Source organism: Mustela nigripes, chromosome 10, assembly GCF_022355385.1.
Source record: "Mustela nigripes isolate SB6536 chromosome 10, MUSNIG.SB6536, whole genome shotgun sequence".
Taxonomy (NCBI): Eukaryota; Metazoa; Chordata; class Mammalia; order Carnivora; family Mustelidae; genus Mustela; species Mustela nigripes.
Genome location: NC_081566.1, coordinates 62,591,178 through 62,606,079, shown reverse-complemented (window position 1 = coordinate 62,606,079; position 14,902 = coordinate 62,591,178). Strand labels below are relative to the sequence as shown.

Here is a 14,902-nt window from a genome sequence, read left to right as displayed (position 1 = left end):
AGCCAAGAGCCGTCAGCAATCATGCAGGGAAGGTTACGGACCTCCTCTGATCTCCTCTGCGTCTCTGCCTCCCCTGGGAACCAGGCGGGAGAGGAACTTCTCTAGATTGACACTGTCCCCAGATCTCGGAGTCCATCCTGTAACCAGACCCTCAGGTCAGCAAAGACTCACGGTCTCCTTCTCTGGGTCAAATGTCTCCTTCAGGCTCTCAGCCTCTTCATCTAAGCCATGAGTAGCAGCTGTGAGGTAGGCCAGTGACTCTGTAGAGGAAACACACCCCGTGGCAGACAGCCTCCCAGACGTCCCCCAGCATCCCTCCCCCGCCTCCCGAGATTCAAGGCTGTGCAAAATCCGCCCCCACACCCACACCTGCCGTGCGGAAGGGACTCGGTGACGCACTTCTAATGAACGAGACATGGCAGATGTGACGGGCTGTCACTTCTGAGATTAGGATACAAAGACCGTGGCCTCCACTTGGAGGCCATCGCCTGCTCTGAGGGAGCCCAGCTGCCACGCTTTGAGGTGCCCTGAAGAGACACCCACACAAAACGGACACTGCCCAGCCAGCAGCCCACAAGGCCCTGAGCACCGCCGGCAGCCCTGCAGAGCGTGGGAGAGCCTCCCCAACTCATGCCTTGAGACCGCTGCAGTCTTGGCCGACACCCTGACCGCAGACTCCGGAGAGACACTGAGCCAGAGGCACTCAGCTAAGCCGGGCTGCAAACTGAGGTAAGCAGCATTTGTTGTTTTAAAAGACTCCGGCTTCGGGATAGTCTGCTACACAGCAGTAAGCAACGAATACAGCTGCTTATCCTTAAATTCTCTCATCAGTGCTGACAAGAATCTTGGAATCTTCCCCGACTCTCCTCCCGTCACACATCCAGCCCTTCAATAAGTCACGACTCCACCCTCACAACACACAGCAAGTCTGACCCCGTTACTGTTTAGCTCCTCCGCCCAAGCCACGCCTCTCACCTTTCTTGTTTCCTAGCGTACCTCAAATGCTAGTACTGTGCTTGGTACACAGTGGGCCCTCAGAAAATGCCCCTGAGGGGCGCCTGGGTGGCTCAGTGGGTTAAAGCCTCTGCTTTCGGCTCAGGTCATGATCCCAGGGTCCTGGGATCGAGCCCCGTGTCGGGCTCTCTGCTCAGCGGGGAGCCTGCTTCCTCCTCTCTCTCTGCCTGCCTCTCTGCCTACTTGTGATCTCTGTCAAATAAATAAATAAAATCTTAAAAAAAATAAAAAAGGAAATACCCTTGAATATATAAACAAATCAATAAGTAAATGAGTGAAACCTGCTGGCTTGAAGTGAAAGACTAAAACTCTAATGGCATCGGACCAAGTGTATTTACTAGGGTCTCTGCTTCAGGATGCGCTACGACTGCCTGGCTCCTCCGTGACTATTTAAACGGTCTTCCTCGGAGTGCTCGGCCAGACCGAATACTCTGGCTGTACCCGCACCGGGCTCTGGAGAACGTTTTCTGAGCATGACGGGCATGCTGTCTCCTCTGGAGAAGTACACAACAAAGGGAAATACCTCACCCCTGGGTAATTTGCCACCCAGAGAAAATACTGTCCAAGCCCCAAGAGAGCCAGGGAGTTCCGCCCACTCACTTACTCTGCCCGCAGTTCTTCAGGATCCGGACCCGCTCAGACACGTCGCCCAGGTAGAGGGCATTCTGATAATGGCCACTCATGTCCTTCCGGATCTCAGCTGTGGAAGTCGGTAAGAGACACCGAGTTAGGTCTTTTCTTGTAAGTTCCCGCTCTCTTCTGTTTGCTTTCCTTCCCCGCCAAGGACGGCTCTTCCCATCCTTGGTTTCCGGGAACTCACCAATCTTCATCATCTTGCGAAGCTTCTCTAGGTTGCCAGTGATAAGGTACAAGAAAGAAAGTCTGTCGAAGTTTTTGGTGCGCTGATAACACATTTCCACAATCTGGTGGTTCCCTTGTAGCAAGGCTACTTCTCCCAGCTTCTCCCAGCAGTTCTTGTCATCCAGCGCTTTGGCTGCTTCCAGAGCAATCTAAAGAGTCCCCAGGGTCAGAGTTAACAGGTTGGCAGACACTGTGACTCAAAACCGGGGACTTCAGTCGAAGTATCCGCCTCCACAGAAATCTCCCACAGACTCCACACTTGTAATCACCGCTAGCATTTGTCTAATTCTACTGAAAATCCTATCACCAGAGTCCCTTTCGTTCCATGGAAACAATCATATCACACTCTCCTCCTCCTCAGAAATTCACTTTTATGGTGCGCCTGGGTGGCTCAGTGAGTTAAAGCCTCTGCCTTCGGCTCCGGTCATGATCCCAGGTCCTGGGATCGAGCCCCAAGTCGGGCTCTCTGCTCAGCGGGGAGCCTGCTTCCTCCTCCTCTCTTTCTGCCTGCCTCTCTGCCTGCTTGTGATCTCTGTCAAATAAATAAAATCTTAAAAAAAAAATTCACTTTTATGACAAAATCATCTCCGACCATTTGCTGACTCTGTAGGGCCAATTCTTACTTAGCTACCTTTCCTGCTACTTGCTAAGTCTGATGATCTTCAGGGGCTTTAGGAAAGACAAAAGAAATAACAAAAGAAAGAAGTTCAGAACTAGAAAGTCAATTCACCTAAGCCCTCTATCCATTTAAAAATAATGCCTGTACCCTGTAGGTCCCAGTATCTTTTAAGATTTGATTTAATTTTTAAGTAGGCTCCACACCAGTGGAGGGGCTTGAACGCACGACCCTGAGATCCAGACCTGAGCTGAGATCAAGAGTTAGAGGCTGACTGAGCCGGCAGGCACCCCTTTAGGTCCCAACATTTCACAAGTGCTTCTTCATCTAAGCAGCCAATCAGCAAGTAAAAGGTGAAGTAAATAATGAGACTTTTCAGATTCCATGTGATGCTGCTCCAATTCTAGAAGTTAATGAATCCAGAATGACCGAGAGTGACAACAGTAGCAATGCTACGGCAGAAGCAGGGACAGGAAGTAGCAGAGATGGGCAAACAGCAATAGGAAGATAGTTCTATCTCACAGCTAGAAAAATCTCTAATTCCATCATACTCGCTGAAGAAGCAAGCCCAGAATGACGTCCTCGCAATGCGACCTTAACCCTCTCACCTTCTCTGCAATGACACGGGGCTCATGACCACGTCTCCCTCACCTCAATGTTTCCGCACTCAAGTGCCAGACTAAAGCGAGTCTTCTCGTCCTTGACGAAATGCAGTGCCACTTCCGGGTAGCCCTTCTTCTGGAGGTAAGCGATGATGGACTGGCCGACTAGCTTGGCGTTCCTCACCATGTGCAACACCTAGACATTCGGGGTGGGGGCGGGCAGGACAGAGAGGTCACTTGGAGGGAAAAACAAGCGCTGGCCCACCTACATCCCTACTGTGCATTCTCGTTTCATACCTCGTCGTATTTTCTGTTGATCAAAGCCAGTTTGAACTTGAACTCTGTGGGATCAATGGTGAGCACCCGCGGACGACACTCCCGGTCCAGGCAATACACGTTGTTGCCCTTGACCCGCGTGACATAGATGGGTAAATCCAGAGTCCGGATGATCCCGTAGTCCCTGCAAACGGAGGAGTCAGGAGGCACCACTTTCAGCCAGTGAGGAGGGGGGAACCAGGCCTGTGAGGACCTGGAACAGGCTTAGGACACAGCCTTTTCTCTTCTCACTGCTATTTGGCCAAGGGCCGTCTGCACAATGGTACAGATGGGAAGCGACTCAAAAGAGAGCAGAACTAAATGCCACACTACTTCTTCTGTACGAAGCAGGAAAACACAGGGCACATGGTATGATCTTTCCTCATAAGCTACGACTCTGAGAGCCAACACACGTGGCTACAGGAACCAGGCCTGCGCGTTAAATCTTAAGTTCTGCTATACAGGCATTGGGCCAGTTAAACCCTTCCCTGCAGCTACAGGTAAAAAGAGAGCAGGAGATGCAAAGTTCTGACGCACACAGAGATGACAAAAAGCAAAAATTAGTTTGAACTGAATGAAAACTAAAAATTTAGAACTTCTGGGCACAGCTGACACAATACTTGATGGGTAATCCAGGATGCTAAGTGCACACACTGTATTAGAAGAAACACTGAAAACTACTGAGTTCTATGTACATATATTAGAAAATTAATAAATCTAAAAAACAAAAATGTAGTAAAAATTAATAAGCAGCCAACTCAAAAATGTTGCCCTTTTAAAAGCTAAATCAAAGAACATACTTAGAGAAAAAATGAAGTCAATCATAAAATTAAGAAACCGAAAACAAAAATATAACACAGGAGTTCATCAGTCAATAAAGGCAAAAGCTAAATAAAACGGAGAAGCCTCTCATGAAGCTAACAAGGACAAAACCGACCGAACTGCAGGAAGAGGAACGGAAAAGGGGCTGCTACAGGGGCTAGCTCCCGCAGGATGGGGGCAGGCATGAACTTTTTTTAAACGATCAAATGCCAAGAAAAGTAAAATTTACCAAACTGACTAAAAGAAATAGAAAATCCCTACAGTCCCATAACTGTTATACAAGATAAACTGAATCATAAAAAAAATCCTTCTCTAAAAGAAAGCCTCATGCCTGGATGACTTCACCAGCAAATTATACCCAACATTTCAGGAAGAATTAAACCGAATCTTATTACAAATTCATTGAGAGAACAGAGGAAGGTGTATTACTTTCCTCAACACCAAAAACATGACAAGGACAGAAAGAAAAAGAAAGTCATTGGCCAATCTCACTTACACACAAATGCAAAAATCCTAAGCAAAATACTAGCAAACTGAAACTAGCAATATCAGAAACGGGTAAAATACCAAGTTAGATCTGTAACAGGAATACAATGTTGGTCTAACATTTTTTTTTTAATTTTATTTATTTATATGACAGAGGGAGAGAGACAGACAGACCGACCCCACACATACGCACGCACACAAGCAGAGGAAGTGGGAGAGGGAGAAACAGGTTCCCCATTGAGCAGGCGGCCTGATGTGGGGCTCAATCCCAGGACTCTAGGATCACAACCCAAGCCAAAGGCAGATGCTCAACTGACTAAGCCACTCAGATGCCCACTGGGCTAACATTTTTTAAGAACCAATTTAATTCACCAATCAATAAAAAGAGAAAATCCTACGATTACCTCAGTATATGCAGGAAAAGTATCTAATAAAATTTAATATTCATCTGAAATATAGCAAGGAAATTCCTTAATAAATAAAAGCTATCTCTAATGAAGTCTATGACAAGCTTCCATAATGCCAATACACTGAAAGCTTGATCTTTTTCTTAAAGATTTTATTTATTCACTTACTTAAGAGTGAGAAGGAGAAAGAGTGAGTGCAAGCAGGGGAGGGGCAGAGGGAATCTTAAGCAGAATCGCAAGAAACTTCACACTGAGTGTGGAGCCCAATGTGGGCTCAATCTCACAACCCCAAGGTCACGACCCAAGCTGAAACCACGAGTCAGATGCTTAACCAACTGAGCCACCCAGGCGCCCCAAAGCTCATTCTTTAAATTGGAACAAGACAAAAAGGTTGCTATCACCTGTTTATTCAACACTATGCTGGGGACCCTGGTCAGTGCAAGAAAAACACATGAAAATAAAAGTACTGGAAAAGAAGAAACAAACCATCATTACCCACAGATGCTATGGTAGTTTATGGGGAAGGGGGAGGGAAGACAAATTACTACAAATAATATAAATCTAGCAAGGACTCTGAGATAAAATCAATTTAAAAACTGCATTTCTAAATATCATAAAAAATAAGAAAATTAAATTTTTAAATGGATACTATCCACTTACAAATTGCATTGAAAACGACCAAGGGCCTAAGAATAAGGAAAAGCAAGATCTCTATAAAGAAAATTATAAACTTTACCGAAAGAGGTTTTAGAACATCTAAATAAATGAAGAGTCACTACATCATGTTCACAGATCAGGAAATTTAATATTGCAAAGATGTCAGTTAGGCCCCAAATGACAAACAGATCCAATGCAATCCCACCCAAAACAGCAACAGTGTTTTGTTTGTTCGTTTTATTTTGCATGGAATTTCACAAGTTCGTTTTTCTTTTTTATTTATTTAAGAAAGAGAGTGAGAGAGACAGCACAAGCAGGCAGAGGGGCAGAGAGCAAAGCAGGCTCCCCACTGAGCAGGGAGCCCCGTGCGGTACTCGATTCCAGAACCCCGGGACCATGACCTGAGTCAAAGGCAGATGCTTAACCCTCTGAGCCACCCAGATGCCCAGCTGATTCTAACATACTTTTTCGAGGCAAAAAAAATTTTGAAAATTTTCCTTTTCAAGGCAAAAGTAATTAGAAAATAGCCTAATAACTTAAAAAATTAAAGTGGGAAGGATTTGAGGATGCTTTAGCAGATGCGGAAACTCCTAGAGCTGGAATATTTTAAGACAGAATGAGATCAGAGATCAACACACCTATCACAGGAAATAGGTCCTTGCATTTTTGGAAACATGATTCATATGTGACAAAGACGACACTGCAGAATGAGGGGGGTAGAGACCGATCTTTCCAGTAAATGACACTGGCACCACCGAGTGGCCGTAAGGAAAACTGAGAAGCTGAGCTCCCTGTACCCCATAACACACACAAACACTAACTTCAGGTGGTCCACAGTCCTACGTATGGAAAACAGGACTCTGAAGTTCCTGTAAGAGACTATGAAATGGTGCCTTTATAACCTTGGAGTCGATTGAGATTTCTTAAAGATACCAAACCCAACACCCATAAAAGGTTTAAGATTCATAAATTCAACTATATTAAGAATACCTGTTCATTAAAGAGTATCATGAAGAGAATCAGAAGACAAGCTAGAGAAGGGAAGAGACATTAAGATTTGCAACACGTAGCCCTGACAAAGGATGCACATGCAAATATACGAAGAGCTCCTAAAATTACAAAGATAACTCATTTAAAAAATGGATAAAAGGCCTGAATGGAACTCATAGAAGAGGAAACCCCAGTGGATGGTCAACTGAGAAGTTGCTTAATCATTAGGAATCAGAGAGCAGCAAAGGCAAATGACAACGCAATGCCACTGCACACCCACCAGACAGACAGAGATAAGTCTGGCAAAGGCAAGTGCTGGCCAGGATGACCAGCAGGGAAGCTTTGCTACCACACTGGTGGTCGTGCAAATTGGTACAGCCACCCAGGAGAGCAGTCTGACATTACCTAGTAACCGTGAAGATACACAAACTCTATGATCCAAAAATTTGGCTCTGGGTCACACTCTAGAGAAACGTTACGTGCATTTGCACCAGAACACATGTAGAAGAACGTCTAGAGAACACTGTTCATCACGGTAACCAAATCCTAGAAACCACTCAAATATCCCTCTACAGTAGAACTGGAAAACCGTGGCATAGTCACATAACAGCGTATTACACACCAATGAAGATAAATAAATTATAGCTACAACACAGAGGCAGCTTAGAAACAAAATATTGAGCAAAATAAGCAAAACATGAGACAATATGTTCAGTATGATTTACATAAGTTCAAAACCAGGCAAAATTAAAACATACTATTTTAAGACACACACTGGGCAGTAAAATTACAAAGCACAGCTAGGACGGAATGTCTGTAGAAATCCGAATAGTGTGATCTCTGCATGGGAAGTGAAGGTGGTTGTGACCATAGCCAAGCACTGCTCTAGCCCCTGACCTGGGTGGCAGGGACACAGATGTCCACGATGTGACAATCTGCTCTCCTCTCTACATGGACTCTGTGCATGTTTCTTTACTTGAGTCATGTGTCCTGATTTTGTAAAGGGTTGAAAAAGAATGCTGAGATGTGCCTAGCACGTATGTGCCCAACAAAGATTTCCCACGAAGAAAGTTCAAGGAAGACTCAGTGACATCCCTTGAGACAGGACAGTGATTTCAAGAGCTACCTTCTCCCACTCTGGGCGTCAGATAACTCACTTACCCAGTGGTGACGGCATATTTGATGTGGTTGCTTGTGGTATAGATGAAGACCCCACTCTCATCCCAGGCCCCACTCTTGACGCGAATGTTCTCATGAATGTTACACAGAGCCTCCAGTTTGCGGTTACAGATGACAATGGCTGTAAGAGGCAAAGGACATGAGTGCTCTGCTGGACAGGGTGAGTGCAGCAGACTGGCAGGGGTGGGAGGGAGGGGCTGGTCTCTAAATCAGGGCGGATATAATTTAGACCTACCATGTTTGGCCAGTAGTGCTACGTGGGACATGTCTGCTGACCAGATAACATATTTCACCTTAGAAATCTTCACCGAAGCCAGAGTCCTGGGACAGAGAAAGGCGAACATGAGGGGACCTGACTCCCTCGTCCCAGGTAAAGACCGACATCCTTTTCATCTCCAAATTATCAAAAGCCCCAGTTTTTTTAATAACACCAAATAAATGCTCTGCATTGTAGTTGAGCGACTGAAACACGTTGGCTCACAGCGTACTCTCTCTCCTCCCTCAACTCCCTGCCCCCACTCGCACGTGTTGTGAGGGACTCGCGTATGTCTGATCTCACCAGAGGACGCGAAGCTCCTCTCATCACAAGAACCGTGCTGGTCATCCCTCCGTGCCCACACTTCCAAGTGCCAGAAGCATTCCTCACTCGGGAAAGTGCTCCAAAAACCGGTAAGTAAGCCCCTCCTTGAAATGCCAGTATGGAGAGGATGGAAAGTGACCCCAGAGGGCAAAGTGGCGGGAAAGAGTCCTGGAGTTCCAGCACAAAAGTGGCCACGCCTGAGGCAAACTCACTGGGAGAAAAGTTCCCACTGCAGAGGCCCACTCTCACCCACTACGAGCCTGTCTACTTCGGGGCAGCTGACATGTTACCGCTTCTGCTGAACGTCAAAGAGCGTGATAGATTCGGCATCTCGAAGCAGGAGGTTGCCTGTGCCGGCATAGAAGATCTCCTCGCAGTTGGGCACCTGTACCTTTTTGGTGATCTCATTCTTCAGATTCTTGATCAGAAGCTGAAATAATGACCACAGGTGGGGTGATCAGAAATGGGTATTCGTTGGGGCGCCTGGGTGGCTCAGTGGGTTAAGCCTTTGCCTTCAGCTCTGGTCATGGTCCCAGGGTCCTGGGATCAAGCCCCGTGTCAGGCTCTCTGCTCCACAGGGAGCCTGTTTCCCCCCTCTCTCTCTGCCTGCCTCTCTGCCTACTTGTGATCTCTCTCTCTGTCAAATAAATAAATAAAATATTTAAAAAAAAGAAAGAAAGAAATGGGTGTTAGCGGACAGTTGACCATGTGCCTCAGGCAAGAGTTCCTTAGCTCCCAGAAATCAAATCTGGGTTGTTCCTGTCCAAGCCAGCTACCCCTCCAGGCAGCCCCCTCCAAGCCTGACCCTCTCCAGGGGCTTTGAAAGCTTTTGTTTTTTTCCCCCAACCGAAACATCCTGAGAAATCCAACTAAAGTGTGAAGTCCTCCCTCAACCAAAGGAAACTTCTGGGGCTTAAATTTTTGTCACGTATTTTCTTGAGCTTTGTCTGTCTTACATTCTTCGTACCAGCGGGGGTGGGGGGAGGATGTACTCCTCGTGCAGTCCACCGATTTCAAATTTGGTGTTTTTTGGCTTCTGTATTGTCAAGAGTGGCATGAGGCTGGTTCTCAAGCTCAGACCCACAGGGGTCATCAATCCAATCAAGTCAATTTTCAGGTTTCTTTGCTTCCCAAGGGGCCTGGGGTATCTATCTGCTCCATGATCACAATTCCCCAGGCAGTGAGCAGAGAGAAACCCGCTCTTTCTTTGCACAGTACAGAAACCACTGCAGCAACAATGCCCAAATCAGTTTCCCCTTTTAGGCTTCACTCACCGAATGCATCCGATCTAGGACAGCAAACCGATTTCTAGCAACCCAAACGGCTGTCAGGCCTGAGGATCGTTTCCCTTCTGGAGCTGAGAACAAAAGCAAAGGGCGGGAGCGTGTGGTGAGCCCCTGGCAGGTGACAGAGTCAGGTGCCCCGAGCTGCCAGTCATGCTGGCTGCCACGTTGGCTTCGCCAGTTCAGCTGCTTCCTAACTAATTCAGCCGTAACCTGAGGCTACTGTCAGTGACTTTTCCCCACCAGTCCCCTCCAAACTCCAACCTACACCCCTGCCAAGCCTCTTTTCTGTAGGCCAAGTAGCTGCATTTCAGCCAACACTGCGTACTGGCAGGAGGACCGCCCATCTTGGGAGACAGCACACTCCATCAAACTAACGAGCAGGGCCTAGCTGGCCAAGCAGCATCTAGGACCTCCCGTCTCCACAGAGCCCCCTCCCCAGGACGCAGCTGTTCTGCTGCTTTTAACATGCAAATGCGGACCTGGGGTAGAGCAGGGTAGGGCAGGGCGCTCCTAAGGAAATCTTGACAGGCCTAGGAGTTCTGTGCGGAGCAGCAGTAAGCACCAAGCTGTTGCTCCATAAATGTCAATCATTCTTATTACCCTGAAGAAGCTTCTAAATGTTCCTCGGTTCCCCAACATTTCACTGGCTGATTAGAATTCTGAATGGGCTCTCCACTCCCAGAGACACTCCCAGGGTCACAGGCAGAAGGCTGCCCCGAAACACTTTTATCTATTAGCATCGGCAGAAAAGTGGACAGAACGGGCTGGCCAGCCTTGCTCTGCAGTTCTCTGGCACCTGTGGGTGACGGGCAACTCGCATCGCAGCCGACACCCCCACTCTCCGGGATGGGGAGGCACGCTCCTCAAGCCTTTGCTCTCTCTTCCTCCTCCTCTCTGCTGCCTGTCACCAGGCCGCACTGGACTCCTTTACTGATTATCCTCTCCCTCGAAAGGAGAAAACAAGAGTGGCAGTAAAACAAAACTGAGGTCAGAGCGCCTGGGTGGCTCTGTCGTTAAGCATCTGCCTTTGGTTCAGGTCATGATCCAGGGTTCTGGGATGGAGCCCCACATCAGGCTCCCTGCTCAGCAGAAAGCCTGCTTCTCCCTCTCCAACTCCCCCTGCCTGTGTTCCTTCTCTCCCTGTGTCTCTCTCTGTGTTAAATAAATAAAATCTTTAAAACAAAACAAAGTGAAGGTATTTTAAATGCTATTAATTGTAAACAGATGGGGAAAAAGTACAAGGGGGTGGGTAGAGAAGGACAAAGTCATAAAATTTGGTCAGAAATGGCTTCACGGTTTCATTTATAGGGAAGACTGATTTATGGGTGCCAAAGACATACAGGCTTCCTCTCCTCTCGCTAGGACCACACTTTAAAAAACCAACAGTGATTCGTATCAGCAACACTAACAACACCGCAGCAGCCGTAACAAGGCCAGGGCTAGCAAAACGGTTTCTCGCAGTCTGCTGACGGAGTCTGAAGGGTCATGAAAGCGTGCTAGTAAGGTGGGGACCCCAGGACAAGCCCTCTGTAGAGCAAGGGGAGGAAGCAGAGGGCAGGAGCTTCCGAGAAGGCGGTCTGTGAATTCTAACAGGGAAGACTCAACAGGGGTGGGAGTGATGGAAGAGGCAGACAGGGGTCTCAGCTGGATCCTGGGGTCCCTGGTGGGGTGTGGCGCTGGGAGCAGCCTCATCTCTTTGACATGCAAAAGGAAGCTGATCTGATCTGGATGTGGATGGGAGAGCACAAATCCCAGTCGCAGGATGAGACCGGCAAGATTGGAACCACATTCTTAAATAAATGAAACTACTGGGGTGAAAATCATATCAGCTGACAATAAACTAGGATAACATGCTGTGCCGAAAGAGAAAATGGAGAGTTTCTAATAACCAAATTATAAAATATATATATCTAGCTGGAGTAATAAAATGGAGGAGGGACATGAATATTTCACACCATGGTCGTCTCTGATGCAACTGTCAGCGGCCCCTGCCAACAGCCATGAGTGATGTGGCCGCAGCCTGGGGACGGGACGTGAAAACCCTGAAGGGGCGGATGGCGCAGGAGAGGAGCACTCTGCGCAAGCCCGGCAGACACAGGGAGCACCTACCGTCGGGATTCTGGGAGTCCGCATCCTTGGGGATGGTGTACAGGTCGTAGGTACTGTTCTCTAAATTGCTGGCTCTCTGTAGAGGACAGAGAGAGGTCAAATCGTGAGTGACAGGCACCCAAGGCAGCAGTTTCTTCAGACAGAGAACACCGTGCGTACAACAGTCTAAAGCTATCCCTTCCTCACCCTTCAGCCAGAGGGCAAGGGAATGTGTCTACTCTAAAAATTCTCAGGCTCACTGCCCAAGAACTCAGAATTCACGGCACTGTATATTTTGTAATCTCCAAAGATGCAGGTAGTATTTGAAACGTAACAGGGATTGCTCTTTGCTCCAAAAATTAACGAACCAAACCAACATTCTGGCTGCTCTACCTGCATACACGTATCCCCTTTAACATCTGCTCAAAGGGAAAAAAAGGAAAAAAAAAAAAATCAAGAGGAAAGAGAGTAAAGACAACTGTCAGGGAAAAAATGTTCTTAGATACTGAACAAGGACCAGATTAGACACTCAAAGTCGTATGGGCAAAGACAGGTTTTCATTCTTTTTAACTTGGTGAAAAGGACACTAATACTAGAATGTCACTTCTTTCCCCCCCAAATTGTAAGGCAAGAAACACGGGGGCTACTGGCTGACCTTGAAGCAACTCCACTGACAGGAACCCTCCTTCAAGTCAGTGCCACAATTTTTACCAACACGGAGGAATCAGAGAATCCTCTCTCCACACAGGACACAGTGACCTGGGGCATTCATCTCGATGGTCCGTTCAGCTTAGAGATCATTATCCTTATGCAAAAGAAGTTCACAAACCCTAACATGATCACTGAAGCAGACCTGGTTTGAGCCTGTTTACTATGTTAGCTCCCTTAAAGGACCATTACAGAGCTTCTAAGGAGCCGCCGAAGGTTCCCTAAAGGCATCAGAAAGAGACCTATGGGAAACGGGAAGGTCCTAGGAGGCCTCCATGGGTTACGTACCGTACACAGTAGGACTGCATTTTCTGCTGGATTGTATGACATGTTGAACACCGGAAACTTGGAACCACTGGAGTTATACATGGAAAAAAGAGAAAATACGGAAGAAGAATCAGGACGGAAGAACGGAATTACTCCCACGCCTCCTACTTATCTAGTCTTTATACATGTACTCATCACTTTTATAATCCGGAATAAAAATCAATATTGCATCTACTCTCTTCCTTCCTTTAAGGCTTGGGGACATCCCTAAATCAGCTTTGACAGACAGTTTTAAAAAAGACAAACCCTAGTAGCCCAGCTATCCGAAGGAAGCTCTAGGGTTAGCACACACTGTAGTGAGCAGGACGGGGTCTTCTTGGGTACACATTCCTACACATAACTGCAGGGGACACCACAGAGTAACACGATGTGCTCTGTCTCTGGCTAATTTCTCCTGTCCCTTGGAGCATTCGCATAAACCCATCTTTTTACTGTGGTAACGCTGGAGGGCGGCTATCAAAGCCTCATGCCAGAGTTTACCACCATGAATGTTTCAGCATGCTGATGCAGCTGGCTTTCCAAGAGGACAGTTCTTTTTGCCAGACATCCCAGAGGTTATCGTGTCTTCAGAGCTAAGAGCTTCCAGAGCCATATATCCTACTTTAGAGATGTGTGCATTTTGCTGGAAAGCAAAGGAAAGTTACAGAAATGCCAAAGAGAGGCAAAAAGACCTGTCACCAAGCTGGGCTGCTCTGCCCCAGGAGACTGTGGTTTGCAGGAGACCTGGCGGACTGTGGCCATTACGGTCTCCTCCGCGCAGGGTCACTAGCGTTCTCCTTAGGGAGACCCCCACTCTCCTCTTGGCACCTTCCTTGCCTGCCACGCTCTTGGGGTTTCAGCTGAGTAGGCTCCCCAACAGGGACTTGATCAGTGAGAGGCGCTGAGATCCAAAATGTTGTTGGGAGCAGAGTCCGGTGTGGGCATCACCTCCAGCGACAGAGAGGGCCTGGGGGAAAAACGGGTCGGACTTACCTCCGCAACTGCATCACGGCTACGTCTTTGGAGCTGTTGAAATCCAACTGACGCAAGAATCGGTCCTTGACGTAATGTAGCATATTGCCATGAACGGCATAGGCTGGCCGTTCCCGCTCCAGTTTAAACACAATCATGCCACCGTCATGGCCTGGGGCACAGGGAGAAGACGAAAGAATTAGCTGTAGGCAAGAAAGCAAGCTGGAAGAAGCAAAAGATACACAAGGATAAGGACTGCATGTGAGTGCTAAAAACCAAGATACCTAAATGCATCCTTTACTTGTCTAAACTGTCACAGTTCTTAGAATCTTTATTCAAATAAATTTCTGTGAAACCTTTCCTAATCCTCTGTATCACACCAGCACATGTGACAAACCCTCCTCTGTGTTCTCCCAACACTTTGTACAACGTTCCATTAGAGCGAAAATAAACACACGGAATTCCATCACTAAAGGCTTCAGCACAGCAAAGGAAATCATCAACAAGATGAGAAGGATGAAAGGGCAACCTATGGGATGGGAGAAAATATTTGTGAATCACACTATCTAATAAGGGGTTAATATCCAAAATATCTGAAGAACACAACCCAATATAAAAAAAGAAAACCACACACAAACAACCCAATTAAAAAATGGGCAGAGGACTTGAATAGACATTTCTAGAAGACACAGCAATGGCCAACAGACACATAAAAAGATGCTCAACACCACTGATCATCAGGGAAATGCAAATCAAAACCATAATGAGGTATCAGCTCATTCCTTTCTGGGCAGCTAATACCAGAAAGACAAGAGATAGCCCGTGCTGGTGGGAATGTGGAGAAAAGAGAACCCCGTGCACTGCTGGCGGCACTGCAAATTGGTTGCAGCCACTATAAAAAAACAGTATGGAGACGCTTCAAAAACTTAAAAATACTAATACTGTTTGATCCAGCAATTCCACTAGTGGGTATCTATCTGAAGAAAATGGAAACACCAATTTGAAGAGATATA

At 47.0% G+C, this 14,902-nt stretch overlaps 1 protein-coding gene across 1 annotated transcript in view; it reads right to left on the bottom strand.

Annotated features, from left to right (window-relative positions):
• COPA (COPI coat complex subunit alpha) overlaps positions 1-14,902 on the bottom strand; it is a 45,054-nt gene that overhangs the window by 5,875 nt on the left and 24,277 nt on the right. The window contains exons 11-22 of the mRNA XM_059413522.1: positions 13,911-14,061; positions 12,900-12,966; positions 11,925-12,000; positions 9,804-9,886; positions 8,820-8,959; positions 8,185-8,270; positions 7,932-8,070; positions 3,391-3,553; positions 3,143-3,289; positions 1,835-2,024; positions 1,619-1,714; positions 172-260 (exon numbers count right to left, since the gene is read on the bottom strand). Of these exons, the coding sequence (XP_059269505.1) occupies positions 172-260; positions 1,619-1,714; positions 1,835-2,024; positions 3,143-3,289; positions 3,391-3,553; positions 7,932-8,070; positions 8,185-8,270; positions 8,820-8,959; positions 9,804-9,886; positions 11,925-12,000; positions 12,900-12,966; positions 13,911-14,061 (1,427 nt within the window). The remainder of the gene's footprint in view (positions 1-171; positions 261-1,618; positions 1,715-1,834; positions 2,025-3,142; positions 3,290-3,390; positions 3,554-7,931; positions 8,071-8,184; positions 8,271-8,819; positions 8,960-9,803; positions 9,887-11,924; positions 12,001-12,899; positions 12,967-13,910; positions 14,062-14,902) is intronic.